We start from the raw sequence: 23,458 nt of genomic DNA on the forward strand, positions 1-23,458 counted from the left end.
ATCTCGAGATTTGAGTGGGGTCTTCCCCACCCCAGCGGTCTTTCAGTATTTTACTTATTGTCACTATGGGAATACACATTTTAATAAATCATTGGAGATATAAGAAACTAGATACTTCCTATTGGATCATACAGATGCAAGAAGTTTGCTAATAGAAACACTACCTTATCCCAATAAACAAACGCAGCTTTTTAGACCTACTCTCGCTTTGTAGCCCAGTTTGAGATTGACCTTTTTCTTGCTTCAGCCTCCTGAGCAGCTGGGACAATTTATATATGGATACCACACTAACTATCACAAAGTCACATAACTCCTAAGTCTTTGTTTTTATTTTCTGCAAATATATTGATAATACGTTTATAATAATAATTATTATTATTATTAATTTCAAAACTGGTCTCACTGTGTAGCTTTGGCTGTCCTGGAAGTCACCCTGCAGACCAGGCTGGACTCAAAGTTACAGAGCTCTGCCTGCCTCTGACCCTGAAGTAAGATTAAAGGCGTGTGCCACCGATCTTGGCTATTTATATTTCTTTAAGTATAGAAATTTCCGAGTTTTAAAATTCTGTCAGTGCTAGAATATCTATTGCATTCCATTACCTAAGAAGTTTGATTTATGAACCTTCTGTGAAGAATCCACAGGACATAATCGTGTCTTATTTATTTAGTGTGTGCATATGCATTCACGTGCACCAGTCTGGCTGAAACGGCTGGCTGGCCACTGAATTCTGGAAGTCTTCCTGTTTCTGCCTTCTCAGTGATGGGCATACGGGCATGTACCGCATGCTAGCTCTTTAAAAGCGTGTGCAGAGGGACTCTAAACTCGGGTTCCCATGCTTGGGTCACAAGCACTTTATCAACTGGGTCGACTCCCTATACCCCCTTTGAGTCCTTATTAACAACAGATTTGCAGAAATCAAAAGACTTTTTCCTCAACTTTTTGCTTTAATTCTCCAGGAGGCTCTTCTCCACAACTCTTTTGGTATAAATCTGTGTCTGTCTCCCGTAGCTCTAAAAATTACTCCTTCTCCCATCCCCTTCTCGATTCCTGTTCCCCTGGTTTGAGTCCAAACTGAATTCATTCTGAAAGAGTGTGTTCTGTGAGAAGACAGGAAAATTTGTCTTGGCGGACGTCTTGGCCTGATCTAGGAAAGAACTCTAAGAGGGTCCCACTGCAAAGAGGAACACAAATGCTTCCCTTGTATAAGGGATAGGGGACACTAGGCAGGGAGGGAAGAGAGGCTTGTTCGCTTGTTGAGACCGGTGCTATGATCCGAGATAGCAATACTCAAATCAAACAAACCTAAAATGGACTCGGATTCCAAATGCCGTAGTGAAAAAGCACCACGCTATTCATGACTCATTTTCCACGTGCTGGCCATCCCATTCACCAGAAGCAGCCTGCAGTGACCTTTCAGCTGTGAAGATGCACACACAATATGCTGGAACCTAATTGCAAGTTAAAGATGAACCAAGGACAAGGACTTTAAACTGGCCACACAGCTGAAGGCTAGACACCTGAGAGTAAAGCACCGTTGAATCGTCACCTCTAGCCCAAAGCAAACAAAACTAAAGAGACAGAAATAACAAAAAAAAAAAAAAAAAAAACCCACCATGAATCCTTCCTGGCCACACAACCAACCCAAAGGTAAACGGATGACCGCAGATTGTCTGAATCCCTTCCTGTCTTAGAGACGGACTAAATTCTTAGCCAGCAGGACAACTCTTAGCTCACACAAGATTAAACCAGCACGTGGTTCTTTGTGGGCCAGAAAGTGAGGACATGCTTTCACACCCAAGGCCCACATTGCCCTGAGAGGAGGGCAATAAAACATGCAAGGAATGAAGTCCTCGGGTGCCAGATTTTGTCTCCTCCCCATTCCCCCCAACCCCACGCCAGGGTATGTCTACCTTGTTTCCCAAGCAGTATCTTTGTATTTGAACTCTTTTGATCTCCTCCCTGGTCCCAAGAGCTGCCTAAGTCTCAAGATTGCCCGTCCTGTTGTTTCTTCTAATTCCAAAAATTCTATGTCAGTGAGACCAAGAACTCTCCAAAGAGGAGTCTCCCAGAGACATTAATGTTAGGTCTCAAACCCAGGACAAACAGCAGAGGTGCCTAGTTTACATATCAAAGTGGACCTGGCTGATGGGCATCCCCAGCATCCCTCAGTCCCTCAGTTTGTTACAGGGAATGGCTGGCATATCCACTCCCTAACTCAAACTTCTCCAGCCCAGAGGCTGGGCTGCCCTTCCTAAAGCTGCTCCTCCCTATATAATCCAACCGCTTTGGTTACCTGGTCTTTTGTTCTACCCTTTACCCTCCTAGCCACTGCTGGTGGTTGGCAGCCCCATAACTCTCTCCTCACGTGGCCTGACTCAGGGTCCTGTTGGACCTGGAGTCTCCCAGTTGTCTCTGCCCCTGACTGTGCTCTCCCTTTTATCGATAACTTCTCCTCTGCCATACCTAGGAACAGCCACAATCCTCCTTCCTTAGTCCCTTTGTGCATTCATCTGGCGCTGACATCAGGACCGGTCACGGCCTTCCTTTTTACTTATATTTTCATTCAGGTAAGTATTCCTTAACGAAGTTTCCTCCCACTTAGAAGTAACCAATTATCACGTGGGACAGAAGTAGGAATGATACAGAACGACTACTTCAACCCTTATTACAAAACACAGGATTACTGAAGACTTTTGGGTTTTTCTGGTTTTTTTTTGTTTGTTTTGTTTTGTTTTTTTTTTTTTTGCTTTGTTTTTAATCTATATTCTAACGCGATCACTTCAGAGAGGTTTTCCTCAGTCAACTTTTGAGTAGCGTGCCCCGTAAAGGCCACGAGTTGGGTGAAATAGTAACTGGATAATAATATATATTAACTTGATTAAAAATTGATTTATTAGTCTACTCTAGGCACGGTCTATGGTGTAAAAAAAACATTGGCAAGTGTGTGTCAGAGGCATGCCTTAAAGTCAAGATTTTCTTGTACGGCTGCTGGCTGCCGGGCCAAAGTAGCAAGCCAACCACGTGACCCTGAGATAATTTTTTTTTTTTTTTTGGAGTACAGTTCCCTTTGATGGATGGCTCTCAACATCCATCAAAAGAAGCAGTGAAATTTCTTCTCTGATCTAGCTCGCTGTGCAGGCTCCAGGTCAGATGTTTGTTTATACGCTGTTGGTCCGTGGCATGCAGCCTTCGGTGATGTCAGCTGTTTGTCCGTGGCATGCGGCCTTCTGGGACGTCACTCTCACAGTCACTCCATCTGAGGGAAGAATCCCATTTCTATTCCAGAAACGGGGCATCAGGTGCTGAGTCCCAGATGCTGGAGCTTTTCACTTCTCTTGCTTTGTTACCCACCCTTGATACTGGATCTCACCACGCTGCCTTTTCCTGCTGTCCATTTGTAGTGCCATCCAGGGACACCTACGTCCAGGAACACTGAGGCAGTTCCACACAGTTTCTGTACTAACAAGTGCTCTCAGTGCCTCTGTTCCTTCGTCTTCCCACCACCCTTCAGAATATGCTCTCCCTGTGTGTGTGTGTGTGTGTGTGTGTTTGTGTGTGTGCGCGCGCGCGCGCGCGTGCGCTTACTCAGTACATTTCAGAGATTTCTTCTACAGGGAAATTCATTTCATATGCAATGAGATTGAACCAATCCTATGTAATCATCCCCATTATGGTCAAACCTGATGTCTGAATCAGTACTAAAGAATTTCCGGCATGAAGTATCGGTACCTTAAAAGACTCTCAACGTGGCAGAGTTCATAAACGCATCATTTCCTGTTTGATTTTTTTTTTTTTGATTGGCTTAATGATTCATAGAGTTGGAACTTGTCTAACCTCAAATAAGTTCTGTCTTAAAAACGAGGTCAAATAAGTTTGAGCCTGCATTTACTCAGTGATATTTTTTTAAAGGTGTTGCTTTTTTAAAATTAAATACATTTTAAATATACTTTGATAAGTAAGAGACAGCGCTCGGATAGGCCAGGGTTGGCTATTATCTGATCTTTACAATCGTGGTAAGTCGATGAATAATTTATTTTAAATTTGTATTAGGAATTCATTCATTTATTCAATAATATTGGGCCCTTCTCGGTTTTATGCCCTGTTCTAGAATGCATGGTATGTAAGACTGAGCAAACAAAACCTCAAGGCTAGGCAGACCGGCAAAAGCTTAGTAAGTGACTGAATGTGTTCAAAGGTCAAAACAGCCCTAGTGCCAAGTTTGAGGGAGGAGACTGGCAACAGCAGAGAGGGAAAGATTCCAATTTTAAATACACAATCAGGGAGACCTCACTGAAGAAGTGGCATTTGACCAAGATAGGACAGAACTAGAGATAGTGTTGAGTGATGCCAACAAGATCTTGGGAAACTTTGAATATAGAGACTTTTAAACTTATCTAATATGGTTTCTACCATAGGTTGTTTCTGACAGACCAGTGTTTTTAGACTGATAGATGTTTAGGTTTAGAAAAGAATGTGCAATCAGCTTATGGTGTCCTGCATTACAGAGTCCCTGAAAGGCTAAAGAATTTGACCAATGCCACATAGTCAGGTAGAAAGATGACCATGTTCACAACATAGCTTTTCTGTCTTGGGGCTTACTGTTCTTCCTGTCATGTCAAAAGGGAGGTTTTAATGGCTGTCCAGATGGGCACATGTAGGATACGTGTTGGAGGGACAGGGCAGTCCTGGTCTCTAGCTGTGTCTTAACTTTCACTTGGTTTCCCAGGCTTCAGTATTCCCTAGTGAAGTATTCTATGATCCTATCAGTAGTTGAATGTACTGTTTTCTTTGTTGTTGTTATTTAGCATAGGATGCCAGGCACTTGTGTTTTCTGTGTCCCTGATAATTTCCAGAGTGTATTGTGGTGTTCTTGGGTTATAATCTACACTTCCAATGTAAAATTACCCTAAATAAAATACATTGTTTTTCTTTCAAGGCAAATGTGAGTAACAGTGGCCAAGGACACTAACTCAAATTATTCTAAATGATACATCACACTGTAAAAGAGATTTTGTGGACTCTTATGGGCACAGAACAAAAGAAAGACATAATTAATGTATGTACAAATTCTACTGGTGGAAATATTAGTTAGGTAGTCCACATTGAATCATGGAGACCTGTAGGTTTTAGGTATTAATTTACAGCATCCTTATCTCTTTTTTTCTTTTTTTCCCTCCATCTTTATTAACTTGGGTATTTCTTATTTACATTTCAATTGTTATTCCCTTTCCCAGTTCCCAGGCCAACATCCCCCTAACCTCTCCCCCCTCCCCCTCCCCTTCTATATGGGTGTTCCCCTCCCCATCCTCCCCCCATTCCTCCTTCCCCCCAACAATCACGTTCACTGGGGGTTCAGTCTTGGTGGGGCCAAGGGCTTCCCCTTCCACTGGTGCTCTTACTAGGCTATTCATTGCTACCTATGAGATCAGAGTCCAGGGTCAGTCCATGTATAGTCTTTGGGTAGTGGCTTAGTCCCTGGAAGCTCTGGTTGGTTGGCATTGTTGTTCATATGGGGTCTCGAGCCCCTTCAAGCTCTTCCAGTCCTTTCTCTGATTCCTTCAACGGGGGTCCTATTCTCAGTTCAGTGGTTTGCTGCTAGCATTCGCCTCTGTATTTGCTGTATTCTGGCTGTGTCTCTCAGGAGAGATCTACATCCGGTTCCTGTCAGCCTGCACTTCTTTGCTTCATCCATCTTATCTAGTTTGGTGGCTGTATATGTATGGGCCACATGTGGGGCAGGCTCTGAATGGGCGTTCCTTCAGCCTATGTTCTAAATTTCAGCATCCTTATCTTTAGGGGTGGAGGAAGCTATAAGTGTGTATGCTTAGTGATACATTCTGAAAAATATATGTGTTAGAAGATGATCAGGTTAGACAAGAATGGTAAGTAATTATGAAGGACTTGAGAAGCCCCAGATAATTTTGGTTTTTGCCCTAGATTCTCTTCATTCCCAATCAAAATATTTCAGTCAGCTAAGATCAAGCTGTCTGCAGGAACTTTACTCTACCTGTAACATCCTTAGTGAATTTCACTTTACAGTTCCCACTGGCCAAGGAATTGTGAATGTGGAGGTGAAATGTGTACTTTCCTTCAAGTTAGGAAGGCTCATGATTAGGAACCGAACAGATGAGGCGGTGTACATATGGAGGTACTCTCTGGGAGAGTGGAGATGTTCAATCAATGAAAATTCCCTGGGCCTACTAATGTTACCAGTATTTATGATCTGGTTTTCTCTTCTTTTTCTGGTCTTAACATTTAGCCTATCATCTACATGAGACACATGGTAGGAGGGTTACCTACAGTAAGGAGGAATAGAAGGAACATAATGCAGTCAATGAGGAGAGAGTAGTAGATGAAGGAAATAGGCACCCTTGCCAGCCAAACATCCTCTGCGAGGATCATCATGTGCTTGACATCTACGAGTAAAAGTGTCCTCTTTATCTTGAGTCATCTGTGATTCATGAAGCATTTTATTGTCTGTTAATTCTAATTTGATTGGCTGAATTGATTCCAGAGGTATGTTGGTATGATATAAAAAGAGACTGGTGGTAACTCTGTGCAAGATGTCTTTGCATGTATGTGATTGTGTGCATGTGTGTGTGTGTGTGTGTGTGAGAGAGAGAGAGAGAGAGAGAGAGAGAGAGAGAGACAGAGACAGAGAGAGACAGAGAGAGACAGAGAGAGACAGAGAGAGAGGTGTGACTGTAGAGTCTAGTAGATGGTATTGGGTATATAGGGAACTGGACTTAAAGACATCTGCGAACCTTCTACTGGGTACTAGGAACAAAATTCAGGTCCTCTGGAAGAACAGGGTGCTTTGGTAACCACTGTGCCATTGCCCCAGCCCCAAGGTTTGGTCTTTGCTCTCTATATCATTGCAACTTGTGTCTGTTGTTAGTACTTTGGTTCGTCCTGTTGTTTGTTACTGTTCCAGATCCTTGAACAGGGAGATAAACGAAGAGTCCCATTATAGAAGTTACAAACATCCACAGTAGCACGCCGAACTCTTTTTCCATGCACCAAGTATTGTTAGTAAGAGAAAACAAAGGCGGCAGCTCAGACCTGTGAGAAATTGAGTTTGTATAGACTTTGTGGGGATGTCATTTTTTATTTATAATCTGAAGAGGAAATGAAATTCCATTTAGTTTAGTTTTGTGGTAACATCGTCCATGTCCTTTCCACTGGCAGAGCATGTGCTCCCCAGTGTTTTTCCAGTGCTGGCTGACTGTGCCTTGGGATATCTTAAAGTGTCACTTACCAGGAGAGCCTATGATTTAAAGTGAAGTGTCCTAGGTTCCAAGTCCCATGTGTTGTTTTCACAACAGATGCTTTTCACAGTTTGTGTAGACCCTTAGTCTAATTTTTACATGAAGAAGGATTGGCCCTTGTTTCCTACCCACTTTAGATCTCATCTGCATCTGCATGACTAACAGTCTGCTGAGTTTAAAGAGAAGGCTATGCCATTGTTCAGGTCAGTAGCAGCTCTGTAGAGTTTGCCCCACATATGTGTGTGCAACACACATGCTCAATGCACACAGTCCTGGGTTCCCAAGGATGTTTTTATACAAGTACACAATGCACTCTGGTCATGTTTCCTACTCTCCTTTCTTCTTTTCCCCTTCCCCCTCATGTTAGGGTTCTTAGGGTTTCTAGATAGATTGTATCTACCATCATGAAAATGCACGTATAAAATTTTATATACCTATATACAATGTAGAATACACAAGTGAGTCATGCAATATCCTTCAGAGTCAGAATTTTTTAACAAGCGTTCAAAGTTTTTTTTCTTTTCCTACTGTATGTCCTACTGTTTGCAAAGTGAATTCTTTCTTAAAGAATAACTTTATTTACAACAAACTTAGCTTGTCCTAAAATTTCCTGACAGCTACAGAAAACCAGATGTCTTTGTTAGCTTAAAATCTAGAATGCTTATCTGAAAAAATGCCAAATAGTGAGTAATAGTTTAAAGTGTGAAGCTTTTCAAGAAAAGACTCTGTTTAAGTAAGGTAGAAGGTTTGGATAAGAAAATAATCATAGCAAACTGTGATTAGTAAGAAGATGAGATATCATCAGTAATTGTGGTTTTATTAAAATTATCAAATTTAATACAATTTCATAAAAGAAATTATACACAACCAAGTCTGAAATGTTTCAGATCATTCCTTTAAACTTTAAGTAAAGAAATTGAAGACTCTGAGAAGCTCCTTCTAAAAAACGAGTCAGAAGAGTCAGGAGGGCTAGATTGTATTTATTTGGGTTTCTTTGTTTTTCAAATATTATAACTGGGCAGGTATTAATTACATTGTCTTATTTACATGCTTACGCACACACATACGAACATAAACACGTGCTCATGCCTGTAGGAGATGAGTAGGACTGTGGCCCCCACCCATGCTGTAGTGCACGTGTGGATGCCACAGGACAACTTTCAGGAGCTGGCTCTCTCCTTCTTCTGTAGACTCATGGAATCAAGCTGATCCCCTCAGGATATGTCCTCAGTTGGGGCCTCATTCATGTATAGGCATGCAGCTTACTCGATACATGTTTGGGGTTGGAAATGAGAATTGAGGAGCAAACCTACGGAGATTTGTAGAACTCAAGTGCTTAGTCATACCTGATTAGGATACTCTCAACTAAAGCCATAGAGAATCTTTGATGTAGTGTCTCTTCCAGTAGGTGAAGAAAAATCTCCCCTTATAAAAACATTAATCATCCTTTAATCCTGTCTTTTGAGTGTTGGTTGTCTTTAGAGAAACTTTATATTCTGCTGTTAAACTCAGTCTCTCCAGTGGGTATCATCTTGAAGAGCTAGACCAGCCTTTCTGTTATGACTTTGTACTTCTGTATAATTTTGACAGACAATGGGTACACAGTTTTTTTAAAAAAAATAAAATACAAAACAAAACTAGTGGGAGCAAAGGTACGTACAATTTTTGTTAACAGTTTTAGACCAAGAAATAGTTTTTGTGCAGTAACAAAAAAAAAATACCCAGTTATTTGTAAAATGAATTTTGTTTTACCTTAAAAAACTGTATAACAAATGACTTAGAATAGCTATTGTTAAAGACAGGGTGATATTCACAATCCTGACATTTAGTACTTGTAGCATTCAACAACTTAACATCAGAATATAACTCATCTACAAACCTCAGATTTTGAAAAATTTATTTATGTATTCATTTTACACCCCGATATTAGCCCCCCTCCCCTCCCAGTACCCTCACGCAGAACTTCCATCCATTCTTCCTCCCACCCTCCACTCACTACTCCCCACCCCAGGAACATCAAGTCACTGCAGTACTAGGCCCACCCTCTCCCTCTGAGGCCAGAGAGGGGAACGGGATCCATAGGCAGGCAGGTGACAGTCCCTGTTCCAGATGTTGGGGGACCCACATGAAGGTGCATATCTGTTACATACGTGCAGGGGGGCTGGGTCCAGCTCGTGCTCACTGGTTGGTGGTTCTGTCTCTGGGAGCCCCCAAAGGTTGGTTGACTCTGTTGGTCTTCCCATAGAGTCCTTATCTTCTTTGAATTCCTTAATCCTTCCACCAACTCTTCCATAAGACTCCCTGAGCTCCATCTAATGTTTGACTGTGGGTCTCTGCATCTCTTTCCACTGGCTGCTAGGTAGAGCCTTTTAGAGGGCAGTTATGCCAGATTCCCGTCTCCAAGCATAACAGAGTATGATTAATAGTGTCAGGGATTGGGTCCTGTCCATGGGATGGGTCTCAATTTGGGGCAGTCATTTGTTGGCCATTCCCTTGGACTCTGCTCTGGTTTTGTTTTTGCACATCTTGTAGGCAGGACACATTTGGGTTGAAGATTTTGTGGGTTGGGTTGCCATCCTTATACCTCCACTGGGACTCCTGCCTGGCTCAGGAAGTAGCCCCTTCAGGACCCATATTCCCTACTGCTAGGAGTCTCAGCTAGAGCTTCCCCTATAGACCCCCAGGGCCTCTCTCCATCTCAGGACTCTGGTGATTTCCATTCTCTCTCCCCTGCTCTCCCTGCTCTGATCACTGCCCCAGCCTTGCTCCCCTCCCTATCTCCTCTCCCACCCAGTTCCCTCCCTCCATCCACCTTCAATATCTATTTTGTTTCCCTTTCTGAGGAAGATTTAACCATCCTCCTTTGGGACCCTCCTTGCTATTTGGCTTCTTTGAGTCTGTTGGTTATAGTGTGGCTAACCTGTACTTTTTGGAGAATGTTCACTTTTAAGTGAGCACATTTCACACATGTCCTTTTTGGGTCTGGGATACCTTACTCAGGAATATATTTTCTAATTCCATCCATCTACCTGCAAAATTTATGATGTCTGTGTTTTCAATAGCTGAGTAGTAGTCCATATTTTCTTTATCCATTCTTCACTTCAAGGACATATGGGTTGTTTCCAGTCTCTGGCTATTACAAATAAAGTTGCTATGAACATAGTTGTTCAAGCGTCTTTGTGGGATGGTAGACATCTTTTGTGTATCTGCCCAGGAATGTACCTCTGATTTTTCAATAGATCCATACAACTCTGGAACACTGAGTAGGTACATTATATGAGTAAAAGTCTGACCTGTGTCTCATGGGTTTCTGGGAGCCTTCTGGAAAACTCAAAGTCAGTTTTAGACAAAAAGACTCAACTTTAGAGTTTAAAGTATCTTAACATTTAAAAACATCTACAGCATTATTTTGTGTGAGCAAAGGCGATAGAATGAACAAGCACACTAAGGCATAGAGGCTAGCATATCAGTGTGCAGTCCCCTTTTAAAAATTTCTGTACTGACTCACACTCTAAGTGTCCTTTCCTTTGATAGCTGTTAAGACTTTGGCAGGAAAGAGGTTTCTGAGGATATTTTGTATGCTTTATTCATGGACCCCACAAGGTGGACAAAAGCGTGTGAAAACTGTTGCCCACTGCCTCTCAACACCACTGCAAACTTCATCAGATAGGCTTAGAGTACCCAGGAGCATGTCAACTTGCCATCTTTGAGCCAAGCTGTAGTATATGCAATCTGCTGCTACCAGGGGCCTTCTTGTTTACCATTGTCCCTTCTTGAACTGTGACTACAAACTGAGCATGCTCAGTAGTATATACTTTGAATTGAATATGCTGGACAATGTGCCAACCTCAGCTCTTTCCCATATGACTGTGTATTGAGCTTTGCCCCAGAAGGGCACAGCTCTTGGAATAGCTACTGTATTTTTACACACACACACACACACACACACACACACACACACACACACACACACTTTTTATTGATTCTTTGTGAATTTCACATCATGCACCCCAATCTCCTCATCGTTCCACATTTGCCGTCTACCCTTGCAACCTCCCTTTCAAAAGAAAAACAAACAAACATTTCGCCATAGAAGCTGTGGTGTGTCTCACAGTACATCCTTTGGCCCAAACAGCCTTACTTGCAAATGTTCCTTGCAGTGACTCATTGGTCTGGGCCCAGGGACGATTCTCAGATATCCTGCTGTTGCTCTGTATCATGGACATCCTGAAGCTTTGGATCTGTAGGACTGGCCCCTTCATGAACTCCAGTAGTTCATAGATTCATAGTGAAATTACCAACCCAAAAGCTAAAAATGTTACCAAAGAGTGTGTGAGAGATCTATGAGATTCCCCCTTTCTCTTGGTGTAGATGTTGGGGTACGACAGCTCAAAGCCACAGGGCTGCTTTTATCTGCTGTAGGTAACAGATCTTTCTCCACTTCGATGTTGAGGCTCTGCTTGTTTTGGGTTCATTGGGGTGTAAACTCCTGAATTCAGTTTGGTTACAGAAGCACAGTAATGGCGGAATCTTTATTTAGGAATGAGTTAAACTATAAGGTGAAGTTATTCATGGACTCTTATTAAAAACAGATGAAACTCTCAGAATGCTCTTTGCCATTTAAAGTTTAGTTCTATATCAACATGCTTGTGGTAGTTTGCTAGAAAATGCCCCATAGACTCATGTGTTTGAATACTTGGCGATAGGGAGTGGCACTATTAGGAAGTGTGGCTTTGTTGGAGTAAATGTGACGTTCTTGGAGGAAATGTGTCACTGTGGGGGCGGGCTTTGAGGTCTCCTATGCTCAAGCTACGCCCGTGTGAAATTAGTCTCCTCCTTGCTGCCTGTGAATCAAGATGTGGAACTTTCTGCTCCTTCTCCAGTACTAGGTCTTCCTGTCATGCTTCCCGCCATGATAATGGACATTTTGACCTCTGAAACTGTAAACCAGTCTCAAATTAAATTAAAAGTTGCATTTGGCCATGGTGTACCTTGACAGTGATAAAACCCTAAGACAGTGCCTCTGACATCTATCTGCACAGTGTTTTAAAAAAAATATAAGTCTAATTGATTTTATGTCGTGAAATTGTTCTGAAGTTTCATTTCTTTTCAAAATATTTTCACAGCTTTCTTTTTCCAAAGTATCCCCCGTTTTCCAAGCCCCTTTGTTTCTGCAGTAGACCTTTCTTTCCTATTTGAGAACCACAGTACAAACTGAAGTGCTAGGGGGAAACGAGCCATATCGGTGTGAAAGATTTTACCAACCCAAAAGCTAAAAATGTCGCCAAAGAGTGTTTGAGAGATCTATGAGATCCCCCCTTTCTCTTGTAACTCCACCACTCAATCTTTGCCAATGCCTATGAGAAACACTTCATTGTATGACTCTCTTTTGTTCTCTGAGTGGTGTAAGTCCATTTCCACATCACAGCATGTTTTTCGGACAATAGTACTTCCTACTGGGTGGAAGAATGAAGTATTTCTTATTCCCAACCTCTATGTGAAGGTTTAAAAATTTTTTTATGTTTTAAAATATATTTAGGTTTTTATGAAATTCATGTTCATTCATGCTTATGAGTCTCTGTGTCTACTGGGGAGCACATACATTGCTATACCTGTGTAGAGAGGTCAAGGATAAGCCTAGGACACTCAGTTCTCCTTCCATTGTGTGGGTTCTGGGAACAGTTGAACTCAGATGTCCATCAAGTTTGGTGAGAAGTGTCCCTAACCACTGAGAAATCCTGTTGGACCCATATGTAGGTTTTAAAATTCAACTATCAGAGGGCAGTATGACTTCCAGGTCCAGGGGAAATTATTGATGCTACTATGCCCATATAACTGTATGTTTTTCTTCTCTGTTTTAAATTTGGTCCTTGGTTGATTCATTTACCAGATGTAGATGGATTTCGTACAACAACTATTAAAAATATCCTCCATTGAATATAAGCCTTGGGTTTTTCTCTCTTCTCTCCCTCCTGCCCCTTGTTTCCCTCCTTCCTTCCTTCCTTCCTTCCTTCCTTCCTTCCTTCCTCCCTTCCCTCCTTCCCTCCTTCCCTCCTTCCCTCCTTGCTTCTTTTTGTGAGACACTGTTTCATATAGCCAAAGTTGGCCTTAAACTCAAACTATATAGGTGCAAAGTCATCTGACTTTGAACCTCTAATCTTCCTGCTCCAAATTCCTAAGTGTTTAGATTACAATTAAGCATCCCTATGCTTGGATAAATCTGCATATCTTTAATTCAAAAAGATCTGAATGTAATGAAATTATCAGTATTGGAGCTCTGGTTTTTTTATGTTTAGATTTTTTACTTTTTATGTGTATGGGTGTTTTGTCTACATGTGTGTCTGTGTATGTGTGTTTTGCCTGCATGTGTGTCTGTGTATGGGTGTTTTGTTTGCATGTGTGTATGTGCAACACATTTGTGCAGTGCCCACAGAGGCCAGAAAAGGGTGTTAGATCCCCCTGGGACCGATTACAGTGGTTGAGAGCCACCATGTTTGTGCCGGGAAGTAAAGGGGCCTCCAGAAGGGCAGCTAATGCTTTTAACCTGGAACACTGTAGCCCCAGAAGCTTGTTCTTTTTATTGACCTCTACAAAGTTGTTTTCTGCTAAATTTTCCGTGTTGTTGATTATAATATTTAATAACCTTTCTTCTTTTTGCTTGTTATTTTGATCAAATAATTCTAAACGACCATTTCTACTTACAAAATAAAGACAGTGGGATAGAGGAATAGTTCCAAAGGTGAAAATCACAGCATTTCTTAGACTGTGACACTTGGAATTCATGAGCGACCTTGGCCACAAAACATCAAACCAAACTGATATATTCAAGATTTGTTGAAGGCAAACATGGGAGTTCTCTGAAGCCAATCTAGGCGTTTGGCTATTTGCTTCTGATCTCAATCCCCTCTCATTCAAATTCCACATCGCGGCCAGTCTTCTTCCTAACTTTGCTAGAAAGGTGAGTCTGAGCATGATGTCTTTTTGTGGCACTCAGCTGCCTGGATGGGGCTGTCCAAACACCTCTCTGCATGACGCAGCAGCTTGGGAGTGTGGCTTCTATTACCTGTTGTGTCTCCCTCTATTCCATTATGACGAGTGAAACTGACTGTTGCTCCAGTGTCTTCTACTTTCCTGCACTGGCCTCGTGCTGCTCTCGTACTCCCCGCTCGTGCTCCGCTCGTGCTCCCGGCTCGTGCTCCCCGCTCCCGGCTCTGCTCCCCGCTCCTGCTCCGCTCCTGCTCCACTCGCGCTCTGCTCACTGGGAATGCTGTCTCCCATGTCTACTCCATGAATATCTACTCACCTCATCTTTTCCCACTCCTGGGCCTAAGTAAAACTAATTCACGAGTACCACATCAGAAACATAGACGGTTGCCGTGTCAATCCGACATGGCAGAACATACTACATAAACAGTAAACTCACAGCCACATCAGTTTCCCTGATTCTAATTTACCGAGTGCTCCTGATTTCTCTCGGTATCCATAGTATCTACAGGTCCTGTCTTTCTAGCCTTAATTAGTAATATTAACTATCAAATGTCTGTCTCGGTGGCAGGCAGTTTTTGTGTCCATTTAAAGTGTGCTGCATACTATGGACAGGAGAAAACATGTTTGAGACAAAACCTGGTGAGGTAGATGGCCTTTTCAGAGAAAACATGCCCTGGGCAAGCATCCTTATGTCTGAGTGTGTGATGGGTCAGTGTGCCTATCACATCTGTCTTAGAGTGCTATTTGCTTATAGTCCCAGTTAAAGAGGTCACATCTAGTGTGACAAGTGTGATGTCACAGGTGCCATTATTTTTTGGCAAAAGTGAAATATGTTTGTGCTTTATAATATGCTCGCAGATGGTGGCTGTTTACTTGCATAAACTGATTTTTTTTTTTGAGACAGGTTCTTTGTAGCTTTGACTGTTCTGGAACCCACTTTTTAGACTAAGCTGACCTCAAACTCCGCTTGCCTTACAAGTGCTAGAATTAAAGGCATTTGTTATCTTTCTTTCTTTCTTTCTTTCTTTCTTTCTTTCTTTCTTTCTTTCTTTCTCTCTTTTCTTTTTCCGTACTTTTTTCTTCCTTTCTTTTTCTTCCTTCCTTCCTTCCTGTCTTCCTTCCTTCCTTCCTTCCTTCCTTCCTTTTTAAAGAGACTTGCGGTACCACAATGCACATGTGTGTATTTGGACTTATGAGCCTCCTACCCCTGCCTCCTGAGCACCAAGAGTAAGGTACTCGCACAGCACCATGCCCGTGCTTGCTGACTTTAGCTGGTGGGAATTTGGAATCAATTTTTCAGCTTCTGAAGCTGTTCCACATACGTTTTCATGCCACTTGTCCTGACAACTCATTCATATAATAGCAAAAAATTGTAACAATTGTATTAATACCTATTGAGTGTTTAACTAGATGCCTCTCAATGTTCAAAGTACTACGAAAACAACTACTTATTTAAAAATGAACTGAAAACATGTTTAAAAAACAGTAAGTACAAATAAGGCCTACTTTAAACAAACTAATTGATCTTCTATGTGAAATTATAACTACTTAGGAATTGTAGAGGACAAAATGTCTACTCATAATGTCAATCTGGAGCTCAGATAAATACTATAAAACTCTACCAAGTAAGTATGAGAGAAGGAAAAAGATATCATATAGTCATTACTTTGATACAATCTAAATTTGGTGCAGTTCTAACCAGAATATTTGTAGGTACTGTTTGAAGGAAACTGTGTCAAAGGGATTCTAATTTTTTTAAGGAAGAAAAGATATTACAGAATTATCTTGGAGCTTTCTGAAATGGAGCAATTAGGGAATATTAGGTCTACTCAATAGTAAAGAGAATTATTAGACTTTAGTCAGTACATACTAGCTCACAAATGATAAATTAATTTGTCCATCAGCACACAAATAGATACACATGTTTACTATCTGGTAAGTCAGTGGCAGAACACGAATGATTTATTACTAGTGTCACAAAACGATTGGCCATTTGCATCAATTAGACTTTTGTCAGATGACTCCCATGAAGCTCTATAAAAAATCAAAACTGAAAGTGACAAAAAGAGGGAAATGCTGGCGATAAGCCATACAGTGTTTATCACAAATGAACAGAACGGCGACAAACTGGCGAGACTGTGCCGATGACATGTTAGAATCAAGTTTTCAAAACACATCTTGAAGTATGTTGTCCCAGACCCATGATGGTGTGGTTGGGAGCAAGATCAACTCAAGGCTTTCTAGTGGCCATGATAAAAGAACAGAAGGAACATTACATTCTGTGTCTTTGTCCAGTAGCAGATGTGGCAAGGTCCTGAGTGAGGCTGGAGCCAGGGCCTGGAGCCAGGCCCTAGAAGAAAATTAAGGTTATGGTTTCTGGTGATCCAACTCTTCCCCCTTGGGCTATAGTTACCAGTTCTGAGGCAGCTATGTATTGAGGTAACCTGTGTTCTCTTTGCCAATATTGTCTGACTCCGCTCTCTGCTGACCTTGGCCACTTTCCCCTTCAAATAGTATGTATGAGTCTGTGTGCATAATAAATGTGCTTGGCAGCAGGGTCCACACCTTTAATCCCAGCACTGAGGCAGAGGCAGGCAGATCACGGAGTTCAAGAACAGCCTGGTCTACAGAGTGAGTTCTGGGACAACCAGGGAGTGCTCTCTCTCTCTCTCTCTCTCTCTCTCTCTCTCTCTCTCTCTCTCTCTCTCTCACACACACACACACACACACACACACACACACGTTGTCTCTATGTCCACCCCTCAATGTACTTGGCATAAATCATTAGCTTATATAAGACCCCCTGGTCCCAGCTATCTTCTTTCTCATCCTCATATTCCCCCTTGACACCTGACTGTTTGAAACTGTCATTCCTGTGGTTTTCAGTCAGACGTTACTATCTTCGTGTCCTCACTCTTTTGAGCAGAAGAAATCATCTTTAGAAGTCTAGGTACTTATTGGCAGCTTCAACAAACATATGAAAATCGTCCCATCGAGTTTCCACAAAACTTTGCAGAGTTGCCGGTGGTATCCACACTCATCCTGTAGAGAAGATAAGTAACGAGCGAGCTGAGACCAACACAGGGTTGAGAGGTAGTCATGAGACCACCACCACCTCCCCATTTAGGATAGGTTTAAGGTAGTGTAGCTCAAATCCTGCTCTATTCTTTGTTGAGTGGGAATACCCAAGCTACTGGGTAGCACCCCAGACCTAAGACACTAAAAGCCAGGTTCATTGCCCTTCCCAGTTACAGCCAAAACAACGAGGGGCTCCCTCCATCCCTTGCAGCTTCTGGGAGAGGAACACAAGTCAATGAGCACCGAGGGAAGAGGATGCTGGCTGCCACTTAACACTTTTGGTTTCTTATTTTATTTTATTTACTCTCTGGGTGACCATTGTGGAGAGGAACTTGTCTTCCTCTCTATCAGGAAATCCAAGCCATTGTGGTTATGAGTGGAAAGGGAGGGTCGGGGAAATGTCTGTGGCTGTTTTGTTGCCCTTGAAGTAGGTGGGGCAACTTCTAGATGTTAACCAGTTGGCGAAATGTATAACTCTCTTTTTCCCTTCTTTGTGTGTATTTCTGTGTGCAGGGTGCATGTGGAAGCCAGAAGACAAACATGGACGTCATTTCCCAGGAGCTGTCCCTCTTGTTTTCTGATGGTTGCTCTTTGCTACCTAGAGCTCACTAAGTTAGGCAAGTCTGGCTGGCCAGCACCTACCTCTCTCCACCTCCCAGCTTAGTTCTCATCTACATCTTCCTGATGGATTGAGGGTGATTAGCATTTTCATGTTTTTAGCCATTTTATGTTTTCCTTTTGTTAGCTTTTGAGTTGAGACACGAAGTGATGGGCCGCATGATGAGACTTCCCATGTGTCTCGTTCTACTCTGGACATGTTCTTCCTTTCACCACACAAGGAGCCCCACTACAGCATCTGCACATGAGAGAAAACACCCTACCTATATTTTGTCCTTTTTACCCACTACCTTATCTTTTTGTCCTCTCTCCTTTCTTTTAGATGTCTCCTCACCCCTACCTCATCTCCTCATACTTTCAGTATTTGAGAGGAAACATACTGTACTTGTTCTTCAGAGTTTGGCTTAGTTTTCATAACATGATGGTCTCCCCATCCATCCGTGTTCCAGAAAAGGAGATCATGCCATACTTCTCTTTAATTTTTTTTAAATTATTTAAAATTTCATTCCCCCTTCCTTCCCATCTTTCAAACCCACCTTTCATGACCTCTTCAACGATCGCTATGTATATATGTATACGCACATATGTGTCTATAAATACAGTCTGATGAGTTCATTTTGTGTTGCTTTTATGTCGGCGTGTTTAGGGCTGGCCACTTGGAGTTGACTAACCTATTGGATACCCATCTCTTGAGAAGACTGAGTCTCCCTCTCAGTCCCCACTGAGATTGCCCGTAGCTCTTCATCTAGGAGTAGAGCCATGTGAGCTTCCCCCCATCCATGATGGTATGTCAACAGGTGTTGTTATTGTGCAGGTTTTGTTTAGGAGACCATAATGTTGTGATTTCATGGGTGCACTGTCCTTGTCATGTGTAGAAGGTACCATCTCATAAGAGACTTTCTTGTCCTTTGGCTATTACCGTCTTTCCTCCTCTTGTGCATGATGATCCCTGAGCTCATGGTATTGTTGGAGAGGTATCACCTGGAGTTTCACAGCCCCAGAAAGTTGTTTTCTGCATTTTGAACAGCTGTGAAGGCTAACTCTCTTGTTTTTTTAAGGTGCTATGCATGTTGTCAAGAGAGAAAAGCAATCAACGATCAACCTATAAGTCGCAACAAGGACAAGCATGGCAAGATGTTTCCATAATAGAGGTGGCTTGCTACTTTCTTTTTGAGAAATATCTATTTGGATTATTTGCCAGTTGTGAAGTTAAATTGGATTACTTACTTTCTTGTTGTTGCTTTTATGTGGTTTGTATAGTCTGGATTAGTAGCTATGTGCCAAATGGGAAAGATTTTGTTCCCACTCTTTAGGTTGAGTCTCCATTGGGCTACTTCTGTTGATGGGTAAAAGCTTTATAATTGGATGTAATAGTACTTGCTTATGCTTAGGTTTATTTCCTGAGCTGTAGGCCTCATATCCAGGAAGGTGTCTGTGTCAGCATGTTAAGGTGTTTCTCCTCTGCTTTCTTCAAGTGGATTCCAGCTCTGAGGTATTCGTTACATTAAAAGTCTTTTACTTACTTGGAATTGATTTTCATTTGTGAGAGACAGAAATCGAGTTGAAATCTTTCATGTGTAGATATCCAGTTTTCACACAGCCATTTGCTGAAGAGCCTCCCTTTTCTCTGATTCATGTTCTGTGCACTTTGCATAGGAATCACTTGACTGAAGAAGCATGGATTCATTCCCGGGACCTTTTTTCTGCTCCAATGGTCTATGTGCTTGTTTTCTACTACTAGCGCCAGGTTGTTCATGTGACCGTGGTCTGTAATATCTGGCAATCAGATACTGTAATTCTTCCAGCTTTGTTCTTTCGGTCTAAGATCATAATGATTATTTCACGTGTTTTGTGTTTACATATGAATTTTAAATACCTTGAATAATTTGCATTTAGTGGCCATTTGGACTTCTTTTGAGAACTGTTTATTTTGTGTGCTCATTTGTTGACTGATTTGTGTATATGTGTGTATAATTTTGTGTTCTTTATAATTTCCAATATACTATAGTTCTTAATAGATATTGATCCTCTGTCATATGCCTACCTGGAAAAGACTATTTTCTCATCCTGTGGGGGGAAATTATAATAATAATCTGTACAGCTGGAGTCTATTTCAGCACATCCTGGCCTATACTTATATCTTGAAGTGGTTTTTATATATTTTCCTCTATCAATTTCAAAGTCTCAGGCTTTACACTCAAGCCTTTGATGTGTTTTAAATTATTTTGGTACAGAGCATTGGAGTGAGATCCACTGTCATACCTGTGGAAATCCAGTTCTCCAGGAACCAGTTACTGGAGAAACGGTCTCTTGCACAACTTGTATATTTTGACATCTATGAGAAAAGTCTATGCATGAGTTTATTTCTAGGTATTCTACTGTATTATATTTGTCTATATGTCTCTGTTTTCATCAATGCATGCTGTTTTGTTAGTATTGTTCTATAATATAACTTGAAATGGGGGATTATGAAAACTCAGCATTGTTATTTCTGCTCAGGACTATTTTGGATATTTGGTATCTCTGTGTTTCTATATGAGTTTTAGGATTAACTTTTATAGGTCACTGAGTTTATGATTTGGGTCACATTGAATCTGTAGGTCGCTTTTGGTAAGAAAGCCATCTTCATCAAATGATTTCTGATGATCTGTGAGCATTGGAAGTCTTTCTCCTTCTAGGATTTTCTTCAAGGTCTTTCTTCAGTGTTTCAAAGTTCTCATTACAGAGGTCTTTTACTTCCTTGATTAGGAATACTTTTTATTGTTTTGACACTAGCGTGAATAAAAGTGTTTCCCTGATTTTTCTCAGTACGTCCCTTAATGGTGTTTAGAAAAGCCATTGAGTGACTGAAAGCACTTACCATGCCTAAGCATTATCTGTTGGAATACTTAGGTCTTTTCATTATCAGATCCTCTTGTTGAAAATTATGGTTATTTTTTCTTCCTTTTAAAAATGTTTATTAGCATATATTAAGTATACATCATAGTGTTTCAGTACGGCATTTTCATACATGTACATAACATCCTTCAGTCATATTCATCCAAGTAACCTCCTTTGTCCTGGTCCCACTCCTGTTAATCCCCTTCCTTTTCCTTGCTAGTCCTCTGTTAATGGGTATGTGTGTGTGTGTGTGTATGTGTGTGTGTGTGTGTGTGTGTGTGAGTGTGTGAGTGTGTGTGTGTATACATTTGCATGGATGGCATTTGTATGACGAGTACACATTTGTGACAACCTCATTTGCTTTTTCCCTCTTATTTTTGAGACAAGTCTTCTCACTGAACCTGGAGCTCCCTATGCTGGCTAGGCTAGCTGACCACGGAGCCCATAGGATCTGTCTGTTTCTGCCTCTAGCCCTGGCATTACAAACATACCACACCTTTCTGCTTACATAGGTGCTAGGGATCTAGACTCAGATACTCATGTTTGTGTATTATCAGGCACATTACCCATAGAGTGACCCCTCCCCCATAGACTAAGTTTTAAAGGCTAAAATTATGTACAATACTCCAGTTGGTAGAATATATAATTTCACATGCATTTTGAGCAAAACAAGTCAAAAAATATAAACATTCAGTTTCACTATATATATATACTTTATACAAACATTTCAGTAGTTTTGATACATACATAATTTGTTAAGCAAGGAAATCAGTTATAGTTACAAATGAGAAAGTATAAATAAAAGTATATATTATCAAATATTTACTTTTAACTCTTTTGTAAATTTTATAGTGCATTTTAAACTATTACTCTCCATTTGATGATGTATCTATTTTTGTTCTTTTAATTACAAAGTCTCTGAAGACTCTAAAATGGACTAAATGCTTTCCTTTGTGACAGGAAATAGATAACTGACTATTCTAGTAAGTGTTTTCCTTTTGACTTTGATTAAGTGTCATATATTAATACAAACATTAAAAATATTTAACATCTCGCATGGTCACAGTTCATGAGCGCTTTGCTCCAGCCTGCACACTGACCATCGAGAAATAGATGCCTTTCTGGGCCAGCAGCTGCTGGTGGGTGCCGTGCTCCTTGACCTGGCCGTTCTGAATCACCACGATCAAGTCTGCGTTCTGGATGGTGGACAGGCGGTGCGCGATCACAATGCAGGTGCGGCCTTCCCTGGCTTTGTCCAGCGCTTCCTGGACGACCTGTTTCACAATCGCACCAAAGAGTTAATGATGGAAACACCCCTCTTCCTACAGATCCCCCTCCATAACTAGACCCAGGATTTGTCCACTGTTCCTCAACAGTTATGGTGGTGAAATAAAGCAGAATTTAGAAACCAAGGTATCTGTCAGAAAAGAAGTAATCCTCAATTTGGATGAGTTTTGTGACAGAGATAATCTAATAGTAAGGTAAGGGCAGGAAATACCCAATCATTTAAAAACACTCGTTGTGCCTTGCCACATACATAACAACCCTCAAGACAGTCCTCCAGCCCAGCTCCACAGCACACAGGAAACTGGGGCACCAGACAAAGCCATCACAGCAGGCAGAAAACATCTCTTGACCATCTGCCTTTCAGATAGCTCATCTCTTTCTCAAGCTGGAAGGCAGCAGCAGTGGCCCTCTTAGGGCACTGTCAGACTCCGACCATCTCACCTTGAGCTCCTCATAGGCTACAGAGCTGTTGCCTGCAGGAGCAGACTGACGCCAGCATGCGGACTGTGGGTGGAGCACCGAGGAAAACACGGGGTTCATGACTAATCTGCCTCTCATCACTGGAGGTCTCCTAAGTGCCAGCGGCAGACATGTTTAAGCTCCACTGGGAGCCACCATGAGCAACAGCTGTCTGGAGCAGTGTCCTCTACTAAGGCAGAGAAAGAGCCTGACTTAAGTCCTCACCTTTTCACTCTCCGTATCCAGAGCTGATGTCGCTTCATCCAGAAGTAAGATGTGAGGCTGTCTGACGAGGGCGCGCGCGATGGCGATGCGCTGCTTCTGCCCGCCCGACAGCTGAGTCCCTTTGTCTCCCACTCTGGTGTTGTATTTCTGTGAACGGAAGTTGGTTGTTAGGAAGACAGAGCTGATGGCAAAGTGCAAACAGAGTCTGATCACGGAATATACAGTTTTCTAATAAACACAATATATAACGTAGAATATGGATTTAACTGTCAAAATCCAAGTATAAAAATAAATTCTAAGATTAATTCACTTTATATATATACATATATATATATAATATAATACAATATAGTATAATATAATACAGTAGTCAGGTCTAAATTGGGTTAAAACAGGTTCAAAGAAAAAAACAAAAAAGTTCTAAAATTGTAGATGTAATATTCCTGTTATTTTTAATGTATTTTTTACATTTTATTTGTTGGGAAGTCACGGGGCAACTTGTAATGGTTAGGTCTTTCTGAGATAATCAAATGGAGCCATCTTGTCACTCTCTTTCTTCTAATAAGGTCTCACTATATTTCTCAGGGAAATCTCACACTTCCTACATAGACCAAGCTAGTCCTGAACTACTCCTTACAGACATATGCTAGTGTAC

General features: G+C 41.5%; 1 protein-coding gene and 1 long non-coding RNA gene across 2 annotated transcripts in view; one reads left to right on the forward strand and one right to left on the reverse strand.

Moving 5' to 3' along the window:
* Nucleotides 1–23,458, forward strand: part of LOC148006238 (uncharacterized) — a 901,378-nt gene that overhangs the window by 851,150 nt on the left and 26,770 nt on the right. The window lies entirely within an intron of this gene.
* The window catches only part of Abcb1a (ATP binding cassette subfamily B member 1A), a 162,144-nt gene continuing 159,578 nt past the window's right edge, over nt 20,893–23,458 (reverse strand). Inside the window, 2 exon segments of the mRNA NM_133401.3 lie at nt 20,893–22,106; nt 22,804–22,950. Of these exon segments, the coding sequence (NP_596892.1) occupies nt 21,900–22,106; nt 22,804–22,950 (354 nt within the window). The 3' untranslated portion in view covers nt 20,893–21,899.

This window comes from Rattus norvegicus, chromosome 4 (genome assembly GCF_021556685.1).
Source record: "Rattus norvegicus strain SHRSP/BbbUtx chromosome 4, alternate assembly SHRSP_T2T, whole genome shotgun sequence".
Lineage (NCBI taxonomy): Eukaryota > Metazoa > Chordata > Mammalia > Rodentia > Muridae > Rattus > Rattus norvegicus.